This window comes from Coptis chinensis, chromosome 6 (assembly GCF_015680905.1).
Source record: "Coptis chinensis isolate HL-2020 chromosome 6, ASM1568090v1, whole genome shotgun sequence".
Classification (NCBI taxonomy): domain Eukaryota; kingdom Viridiplantae; phylum Streptophyta; class Magnoliopsida; order Ranunculales; family Ranunculaceae; genus Coptis; species Coptis chinensis.
This window is the reverse complement of record NC_141461.1, coordinates 64,012,819-64,023,642: the sequence shown is the minus strand read 5'-3', so window position 1 is coordinate 64,023,642 and position 10,824 is coordinate 64,012,819. Positions and strand designations below refer to the sequence as shown.

General features: G+C 38.1%; 1 protein-coding gene across 2 annotated transcripts; it reads left to right on the top strand.

Annotated features, from left to right (window-relative positions):
• The first annotated feature begins 2,363 nt into the window (after positions 1–2,363).
• LOC147493916 (MA3 DOMAIN-CONTAINING TRANSLATION REGULATORY FACTOR 1-like) lies at positions 2,364–10,134 on the top strand. Of its 2 annotated transcripts, none has more exons than XM_086565736.1 (4): positions 2,364–2,592; positions 2,679–2,960; positions 7,779–7,873; positions 8,041–10,134. In XM_086565736.1, exons 2-4 carry the CDS (start codon positions 2,687–2,689, stop codon positions 9,865–9,867), a joined length of 2,196 nt encoding a protein of 731 aa, XP_086421862.1. In that variant the 5' UTR covers positions 2,364–2,592; positions 2,679–2,686; the 3' UTR covers positions 9,868–10,134. The 2 variants fall into 2 exon arrangements, with proteins under 2 accessions (XP_086421862.1, XP_086421863.1); XM_086565737.1 differs by having other exon boundaries at positions 2,405–2,592; positions 2,685–2,960.
• Positions 10,135–10,824: the final 690 nt, after the last annotated feature.

Below are 10,824 nucleotides of genomic sequence, written 5' to 3'. Positions count from 1 at the left end.
AAACTACCAACCGATCTGTACCAAGTACTCTTTTCAAGTCGGTTCATTACAACACGAACAGTCCAAATCGCTTCTCAGCATATCGAACCAAGCGGTCGATCTCTTCAGGGAGACCGACCTGCCAGTTCAATCGTTAGGCGACCTCTAGAAGGTCCACACTTGTTCATGCGATAACGGCTAGTAACGGATGCCACAACTGTCATCATTAAGACCGGAGCTCCAAGTGCACACTCCATTACTCACCACGCCTCTCCATCATGACTCATTCAAGAGCCCCAAGTCCTGAACTTGACCTGACACTGGAGAAGAGAAAGCGCAGGCATCTTGCCTATATAAAGAGAAGAGAAACTACATCTGACCTAATTCAAGTCTCCCCCAAGCAGAGAGAACTTGATACATAGGCAGTTTGTCCATACGAACTCGGTCAATTCAATCCCTCAAACACCTTTCTCCCCAAAGATTGCCAACATTATTAGTAAGGTTAACGAAATACAACCTTTACATACCACATAACTAATTGTCTTGAAAAATCTTCTAACTATAAGGACTTGCACCCCAAAAAAATTCACAACTATAGTGAGAATATAATCGACTAAAAAAAAAAAAAAAAAATAGTATAAAAAAAAACTAATAAAAAACATTCCAATAAACTAACATTTTTTTTTACTTCTCTTTTTGCCCTTACAAAAGTATCATTTATTATTTATTTTGAGTCCAAAACCATTAAAGAGGGACAAATGTGTCTTTGAATGTTTGATGGGTTAATGAGACTAAAACAAATAGCCAAAAGCCAAAAGCCCAACCGGTCAGTTTGTATAATTCTAATCACTCATCATAAAAAACCCGTAAGCCCGCCCTCCTTTCTTTCACTCTCAAGTCTTAAACAAGCGTCAAACCTCAACCCAAAAAAACAAAAAACAAATTAAGAAAGAACTTGCGGCGCAGTTTGTTGGTTGCACGCTTGCCATAATTATTTGTAAAAGTCGTTATCATTAATTATCAATAAAATTTCCACTTAAAAAAAAAACAAAAAACAAAACAAGGTAATTTTTTTACTTTCACTGTTAATCTTTTATAGTTTTCTCCACGTGATAGTAGGGTTATATAGACTTCTAACATTATAAGAAGTTAACAATTTGTTGAATTGTTGCAGACTTGTGGACTATATTATGTAAATATATATAGACATAGTAATATCAATTAATGACTTAAGTGCTTAAGTAGTTAACTTCGTTAGTCCATATTAAATTATCAGTAGTCAACACACTCTAGTTTTGTGAATTGAAATAAATACATAATTTTATTGATCTTTATTGTTTAGACCTTCTAAAAAATAATAATAATAATAAATTGCATACTTTTTTTTTGAGGGGTGGGGTGGGGTGTGCACATAATTTCGCACCCTTGCCTTAGAATCCTGGCTCCGTCCCTGAGAATGAGTGGTTCTATTTGAATGGGAAATAAGTCAAGAGACGAAAGGGATTTGAGACTACACTAAACTAGAAAAGCAAAGAATGAGGGGAAGAAATAAAGAAATGCTAAGCCAGCGGTCGTTATATATTGTAGTGAGTCGATTTGCCAGTAAAATTAAAATGTGAATGTTACAAGGGTTTTTATCTTCATGTGGATCAAACTAGGGGCTGTTCTCGATCCGATTTTTACCCATTCCTATAGAAATCGTAGACCGAACCGATATATTCGGTTTTTCTAAAAGTCTAAGCCCAAACCAAACCGAATTTGAATAAAAACCGATATAGAACCGAATAGATTCGATTTCGGTTCGGTTGTCGGTTTGGGCCTTCTATATATCAAGCTTCAAATTGAATCGAAGCCTATATAACCCTACAAATCACCAGCTAAATGAAGTTTAATAAATATATTAAATAGTATTGATGTCAATTTAGGCATGTTGGCAAGTTATAACGCCAATCACAAAAAACAAATATTCAAGTGCTCAATAACATGAACCATTTAGCCCAAAAAAATAGTAATAAAAAAAATCTAAAATTTCTATATATATCTAGCACCGATTCAGTTCGGTTTATATCGGTTACCAAACCCCCAAACAAAAAACCGGACCTAACTAGTCGGTTTTGCCATTTGAGAACCGGAAACCAAACCAAAAAATTTCACCCGGTTCGACTCAGTTTGGTTTTTCGGTTTGGGTTTTTTTGAACAGCGTAGAACAAACTTACAACTTACAAGAAACCCTAACTCTCGTCGGTACAAACATATTCCCAGGAGCCTATGACACGACCAGCTAGAGCGCCCCACACTTTTTAGAAACTTTATTTAAAGCAATGGTAGGCCACGTGGAAGCAAGAAGAGATATACTCGAAACTCCAAAACAAGTGACGTGTACGTATATAACCGTGTAATGTTTTCGCCTCCCTATATATTCCATCTTTCTCTCTCACATTTTCAGCCCATCACTCTCTCTCTTCTCTTAATTTTCCTTAGTCAGAGAGAAGAAGTGTCTATTCAACTCTCACTCTAAAATCTAGGGTTTCTCGTAATCTTTTTTCGATCCGGCTATAACTAGCTAGTCTTGGCTCGAGATCAGCCGAGCCAAGACCAAGAATCATCTATCAGGTTCGTAGATTTAGTTACTAATATTTATTTCCACATTAATTAAAATAAATTATCTAACATAATTATTATTTGGTATTGTTATAAAGAAATAGATATGGCTTCACATAATAATAATAACAACAACAACAACAACAACAACAACAATAATGAGGGATTTCTTACTGATGAACAAAGAGAGTTACTGAAGATAGCTTCTGCTGAAACAACAACAACAACGACACTATCTTCCTCCCCAAAATCAGCTACTTCATTGCTTTGTGATAGTCAGATTAAAGTTGCCACGGGTGTTGGGAAAGCACCAAATGTTGGATTTGCTGTGAGGCACGTGCGGAGATCACATTCTGGAAAAATTATTCGTGTTAAGAAAGGTCAGTCTTGGTAATTGTTTATTTATATATTTTGTGGATTGGGTTATTGAACACTTAATATAGTCATTTTAACTCCGAAATGATAGGATATCAGTCTGTAATGGGCAAGAAATCGGACATCTAGGCTTAATTTGAAGAAGTGGAGACACCGTATTCCCATTACGGATTCAGTCTGTAATGGGCAAGAAATCGGACATCTAGGCTTAATTTGAAAAAGTGGAGACACCGTATTCCCATTACGGATGTTTTGCATCCCATACAGAACTAGTGTTTTGTTGCTTTGATACTTCAAAGGCTTTTTGTCTGTTCTACTCTGTTCAATCCGTGTGTAACAATGAATATGCAAATATCTCGTGATAGTTAGTGCAAAAATGCTAAACAACCACTAAGATATAGGATCTCGAGGAGTGGAGCTGGTGGAGAATGAATATTTTGAATTTCATGTTTGCATCTCATAGGGTAGGGCTAAGTGTGGGGTTTCTCGGTGTTTTTCTTTGTTTGGTTGTTTTGTTCTTCTTTTCTCTGGTTTGGACTTTTGTCGCTTTTAAGTTGTCTTCACATCTCTCTTGCAATAAATTTATATCCGCTTTGTGAAGTTTGCTATTCTTTTATACAGGAAAACATTTCTACTAACAACTCTGACATCGTGCTTTAGAAATGATTTTTATGATTTGTTTTCTTCCGTTTTTATATTATTTTTATTTTGTTCTAATTGGTAGTTAGAACTTTATTCCCTAATCCCGTAGATTCCCTTCTTCCCAACGAATTGGGAATCAAACTCAAGATCTTGGGCTCAATCTCTCAAGTCTTGACCAATGGGCCAATACACCTTCCAATAGTGCTTTGATGGCTTAATATCATTTGGTTACCCTTGGATAGGTGTATTACCCATGTGTTAAATGTTTGCTTCTTGGCAGGTGACAATCCTACCCTAGTAGGCTATTTCATGTGAGACCCCCTTATGTTAGCCTAGGTCTCTATATAATACGTGTTTTAGGATGTAATTGAGTCTCATATGCGTACTACAATGGATAAGACCCTTGAGGCGCTAGGCCTATTAGAGGCTTAAGGCACACCTTATAGGCTTATTGAGGCGTAAGACTTGATCACACCAAAAACAACCTCGTTTTTTTTTGTTTTCGTTTTTTTTTTTTAAATTAAACAATTTCCCGTGAGTAACTGATTAAGGTTGGTTTGTCTTTTGAATGTTATGGAGTTTTGTGCCAAAGGTGCGTGCACCTGGAGGCATTTTTCTTGAAGCTTTGACCTCACTAATTACAACACTTCTTTAGGCATTTTGCTGGAAGGCCTCCTTTAGGCTAGCCTCATGTTTTTCAAAAAAGAAGTGCTTGAATTTTTTATAAAAAAAAATACAAGAGATTAAGAGAAATAATAAACCTCATGACATGAAATTAAGGTTGACTGTGTACTAACTAAGGGTTTTGGCAACATATCCTATTTATAGAGTGGGACTTGTATGTATTTTTCATGCATAACAGGATAGGTTAGGGGATGAAAAGAAGCTTCGAGGCATAGGTATGGTTTATGCTTCATTAGCATGAGGAGTAATCCTTTTGAGCTAACAAAGAGGTTATGGCCTTGTGTTTTGTTGACTATGCAACTTGCTTTGAGATACTAACTGCTAACTATGAAGAAAGAGTACTACCGGTAATAATAATAATAATAATGATGATGATGATGATGATGACAATAGTAATAGGAGAAAAAAGAAAGGAAAAGGTACTAAGCACTAAATGCGAAAGTATTTGCGATATTCTACAAATATCAATTGAACACGATGCTTTCAGAGAGAAGGGGTCATTCTTATCTGAATTTGATGTTATACTGGGGATCCATCATCATCTGTGGTGCAATTTTGCATCTTAGCCATGTTACTGGGAATATATATCGGTTAGGCTACATTGACACCCCTAAATGACACATGAATTGACACCACTACCAAAAAGTGTACATGTGTACTTCCACAATAATTTAATAGCTGATTTTTGGTATATATGACCTCCCCACGATGTGGATCATCTCCACAAAAAATGAGCTCATTATGATATATCTGGCAATGTCAAATGTTTTTTACAAAACTGAAAAAAAATGTAGGCCGTCAAAAAAGTCACAGTTTTAAACACAATTTTTGACAAGGTTCTACATATTGGAACGAGCTGCTTTTTTTATTTTTTGTGGAGATAATATCCATGGTTGGAAGATCATATCTACCAAAAATCAGGCATTAAATCATTATGGAAGTGCACTTTTTGGTAGTGGTGTCAATTAGGGATGTCAACGTAGCCTAACCGATATCTGTGTGTGCGCGCGTGCACGCGTGCATCTATTAGGTATTTTGACACTTTATTCTGACTTCTAAAAAATTAAAATAGACTTTCACTTGAACTAAGCCCTGAATTTTGGTGGAGAATATCTCCCTACCATGGATAGCATCTCCACCAAAACTTGGTTCAGTTGGATATGTCTAGCCTTATAAAAAAAGAGTGCTAAAACTGTGGACCATTTAACAATATCGAATTTTAACACAACTTTTGGCAAGATTAGGCATGTTCAAATGAGCTAATTTGTTTTGGAGATGATCTCTATTGTATGGAGAACATAATCTCATAAAATTAGTCCATAGTTCATTTTGTAAGTTGTGGATGTCAAAATAAGGTGTTACACACGCATATAATATTGGTGAGTCTCCTACTCAAATGTTTAACAATTAGTGTCATAGTTTCTTGTACGGGCTGGATTGTCTATGGCCGGATGCTTAAATCAGACCTCAACTTTGTTTCTACTATAAATTGCCAACTGAGCCCACATAAAATGGAAAAACTTACAATGTATTGCAGTCATTATGGCTTAATCCTCTGGTTTTTTTTATATGTGTTTGTTTTTTCTTCATTTTTCCCAGAATATCTGATATATTATATGGACTTTGGTGATTTGTTTAGCCGGAGATCTTATGAGTAAACTATTTGAAAGTTGAAAGTAGGAATCTTTGAGGCTTATTACTCCCCCACTTCTAGAAAAGAGATTAAATTGGAAACGTCTTACTTGACTATCCATGTACTTTCAAAACTCGGGACGGGGCACGAAATTGGGATGGTTCAGCGTTGCCCAAGTTGCACGCCCAACAAAGAAACCCTTAGGCACAAAATATTTAAGACATTAGTTAAAGAAAAGCAAAGATGGAATTATGAAGGTGATTGAAGCTTAGGCTTCTGCAAGGCTGATTACATATTTAATTTTGGATTAGGATCAAATTCCTCTTAGCTACCTTTGTACATAGAATTTCTCTGGCAAAGATCAGTGACAGTCCCGTTTAAATCTCTAAAGGTAATATCTAGTCTTTTGACATCTAGTCGAGATAGAATTGAAACTCTTGTACGAATAGGAAACTATATCTCAAGAAGTCTTCCTATTGTCAACTTGCTAGTCATTTCCTAGTGATTTCATGAGAATCAACTTGGTTGGACCTCATGATATTTCAAATTGTGATAGGTGAGTGAGGGAACACCATTTGGGTTGGCCCCAGTGAGGTGAGGTGCAGTCTCACTTTATTTTTGAAAAGTGGCAGAGCCCAAACACTTGTTTAGCGTGATGTTTACATTGTATGTTTATTGCTATGTAACATAGACAAGCCATATTTATATGTGATGTAACTTTGGTTTTTTGTTACCCTTGGGAACAGAACATAGGTGGCCAAACTTTATAAATGGGAATCCTCTTCTGATTTTTGGGGGAAGGAATTTTGGTATCCTTGGAAGTGATTGTCAAAGCTTGTTGGACTGGATGTTGGGTTATTGGGGCGAACTAATTGGGGCAGGTCTACAAATAACCCTTTATTTTGAATTGAACATACTAAATTGCGTAACGTTTGACTGTGAAGTTAGTTTCCGACAAAATTTATATATCTGCTGTGGAGAAGGCGAGTCAGGGGCACGACATTCGTTGAAGTTAGTGACGGACAACAAGGTTCAAATCTTGCATATATATGCATATACATTAGTAGGCAGGGACAAACGAGTTCATGTAATGCGACTTTGCTACATGGAATTGGAGTTGTATGAATTTGTTCCCATTGACGTCCCCAATCACAATCAGATAGCAGAATTAGCTTGTGAAAATTGTGCCGAGACAGCAACATTTACCTTTCTTTTAAATGTTCCAATGCATAAAAAGACATCAACATTTTGAGAGGAAAAGGGGGAAGGGAAGATAAGTATTGGCTTATAGAAAAGAAAGTATGAGAGGTTTTTTTTTTTTTCTTAAAATATCGACGGTAGTTATACATAGATGGAGGACAAGCGAGCTACTTGTTGTTTATTATTATTATTATTATTATTATTATTATTATTATTATTACTATTACTATTATTATTACTATTATTATTGTTTCTTTTAATGGTTCTGTTTTTTGATTTTTTTTGATCTCTTGCATCAAGAGTTGAGACTGATAAGTGGTTGTTGGTTTGCGTGTTTTTTGCAATGCAAGTGGTTTTCTGGCTTCTAAGAGAGAATGGGGTTTTCACTTGTTTTCGAAGACGAGCCAGGGAGTTTGCATTTTGTTGTGTGGCTATGTTCACCATCTTATTCTGAAATTCCCAACCAAGGGCCTACATATCGAACTAATTTACAGAAGTGTCATGGATTGAGATATTATTGATCTTTGGTTTGAAAGTTTTTCGATCTAGTATATCTTAATCTGTTTTCAACTTGCTTTTTTATTTTTCTAGAAGGTTATATTGTGATTATTACCTTTTCAGCTAACTGTTTGTTTCTGCTGTTACTTTTATATTAATGCAACAGATGGTGCTGGTGGCAAAGGGACCTGGGGTAAATTGCTTGATACTGATGGTGATTCACATCTTGATCGGAATGATCCTAATTACGATAGTGGTGAGGTATATATGATATATCTCTACCATTTTCTGCTTTCTGTGGTATACACATACTAAGTGAGCTACACCCACTTGCTGGTTTCGTCTAGCTCTTACTCTAGTTGTGAAAAACTCTGTTTTGGTTATTTTCTAATCGTCATTGCTGATCCCTTGTCATTCCTTTTGTGCAGGAACCTTATCAGCTTGTAGGGTCTACAATTGCCGATCCCTTGGATGAATATAAGAAAGCTGTTGTCTCTCTGATAGAGGAATACTTCAGCACAGGGGATGTCGAAGTGGCTGCGTCTGACCTGAGAGAACTTGGCTCCACCGAGTATCACCCTTATTTTGTCAAAAGGCTGGTGTCCATGGCCATGGACAGACATGACAAGGAGAAGGAGATGGCTTCAGTTTTGCTTTCAGCTATATATGCTGATGTGGTGACCTCAGCTGAGATCAGCGTGGGATTTGTTATGCTTCTTGAGGCTGCTGATGACCTAGCACTTGACATTCTTGATGCTGTTGACATTCTTGCTCTGTTTATTGCACGTGCAGTTGTTGATGATATCCTTCCCCCAGCATTCCTTAACAGAGCCAAGAAAATACTGCCAGAATCCTCCAAAGGACTCCAGGTTATTCAAACTGCTGAGAAGAGCTACCTTTCTGCTCCCCACCATGCCGAGCTTGTGGAGAAACGTTGGGGTGGTAGTACCCATATCACTGTTGAGGAGGTAAAGAAAAAGATTACTGATTTGTTGAAGGAGTACGTTGAGAGTGGAGATACGGAAGAAGCTTGTCGATGCATAAGGGAACTCGGGGTTTCATTCTTCCATCATGACGTTGTGAAAAGGGCTCTGGTCCTTGCCATGGAGATCCAATGTGGAGAGACAATTATATTCACACTGTTGAAAGAAGCAGCCGAAGAAGGCTTGATAAGTTCTAGTCAGATGGTCAAGGGGTTTGGTCGCCTGGCTGAGAGTTTAGATGACCTCTCTCTTGACATTCCATCAGCGAAACTCTTGTTCCAGTCCCTGGTTCCAAAAGCCATCTCTGAAGGGTGGCTGGACTCTTCATTTCTAAAATTTTCTGCTGATGTTGGAGAGCCACATGATGAAGACGATGAAAAGGTAAAGCGATTCAAGGAAGAAGCTGTTGCAATCATTCATGAATATTTTCTCTCTGATGACGTAACTGAACTAATCAGGAGTCTTGAAGATCTCGGTGCTCCCATTTTCAATCCAGTCTTTCTCAAAAAGCTAATCACCCTTGCCATGGATAGGAAAAATAGAGAGAAAGAGATGGCATCTGTTCTACTTTCTGCCCTTCATACGGAAATATTTTCAACTGATGACATTGTCAATGGGTTTGTCATGCTTCTGGAGTCTGCAGAGGACACTGCACTTGATATACTTGATGCTTCAAATGAGCTTTCCCTCTTTTTGGCCAGGGCTGTGATTGATGACGTCCTTGCACCTTTAAATTTGGAAGAAATCGGCTGTCGGCTTCAGCCAAATTGTGCGGGGGCTGAGACTGTCCACATGGCTCGTTCACTAATAGCTGCTCGTCATTCAGGAGAGAGGATTCTACGGTGCTGGGGTGGTGGCACAGGTTGGGCTGTGGAGGATGCAAAGGACAAGATAACAAAGCTCTTGGAAGAGTACGAGACTGGGGGAGTGGTGAGTGAGGCTTGCCACTGCATTCGTGATCTTGGGATGCCCTTCTTCAATCATGAGGTGGTGAAGAAGGCACTTGTGATGGCAATGGAGAAGAAGAATGACAGAATGCTGGATCTGCTTCAGGAGTGTTTTGGAGAAGGATTGATTACGATCAACCAGATGACGAAAGGTTTTACTAGGATTAGGGATGGGATGGAGGACCTGGCTCTTGATATCCCAAATGCAGAGGAAAAGTTCGGGTTCTACGTTGAGCGAGCCAAAAAGAATGGGTGGTTATTACCAGCTTATTTCTCATCTGGCACAGAAGCTCATACTTCACCCTCTCCAGATTCAATTGCTTGATGTTTCCACAAATTAGTAGCAGTACCTTATACACCTCTTTAATTTAGTCCTTTTGTTTGTACTCATGGAAATAGATCAGTAAGGGATGAGTGGAAGTTCTTCGGATGGCGTTTCTTGGTTATTTGATGGGGAAGGTTGTCTTTTAGTCCCAGGTCATGTACAAATGTTGGTCTTGTTTTCTTTTAATTTCGCCATGTAGTTTTTTATTGAATTTGTTTGAGGTTAATAGTTATGGAAAGATCAACCGAAGAGTATGCATTGTTACGACTTCTAATGCCCAGCAGAGGTTTAGTAGACGTCCTTAAAGTTTGGGGGTCCTCATACGAGCACAAAGCGGTTCTACAATGGGAGGACCTTAAGTGGTTGCAGACCCATAGTTCTACAAGAGAGTGATCGATTCACAAAGATAAAGGGACACACCGTGACGGTTATGTAATGTCATGGTGTTGGAGCTTTAATTGCTGTAATGTTGTTGAAATTTTGACCCTGTTGAGCTGGAATTGAATCTCAGCATTTTGGTGTTCTATCCGAAGGGAATAACATCAGATGGTGTTAAGCCGAATCCAATGGTTTACCCATAATGATGCAGCTTACAGCGTAGTTATGGGGATGAAGAGGGATAGACTAAAGAATCTCGAATGGATAGAAGAACCAATTGCCTATCAAAGTGATGTCCAACTCTCTTTCTTTCAACTTGGTACGCGTGTCCATATCCAAGATTTGTCTCAGATTCGTTGATGGTATATTGGTATGTGGACTCGAGATCTCTACAACCAAACAGAGATCATCTCTGTAACCGGTGTTATCTTGTCGTTGATCCGAATCCGAGATGTGTGTGTGCCTCGATATCTGTGTATGTGCTCCGAGATGTGTGTGTGTGCGTCGAGATACAAGAGGTGTGTGTGGTACATAGATCACCGGTTATAGAGGAACTGGACTCGTATGTATACTGCAAGT

Excerpts from the sequence above, each read along its gene's own strand:
- LOC147493916 (XM_086565736.1), top strand. The coding sequence starts at position 2,687 with ATGGCTTCACATAATAATAATAACAACAACAACAACAACAACAACAAC. Across the intron at positions 2,961-7,778 it reads AATTATTCGTGTTAAGAAAG|ATGGTGCTGGTGGCAAAGGG; the intron begins GTCAGTCTTGGT and ends TTAATGCAACAG. Across the intron at positions 7,874-8,040 it reads CTAATTACGATAGTGGTGAG|GAACCTTATCAGCTTGTAGG; the intron begins GTATATATGATA and ends CCTTTTGTGCAG.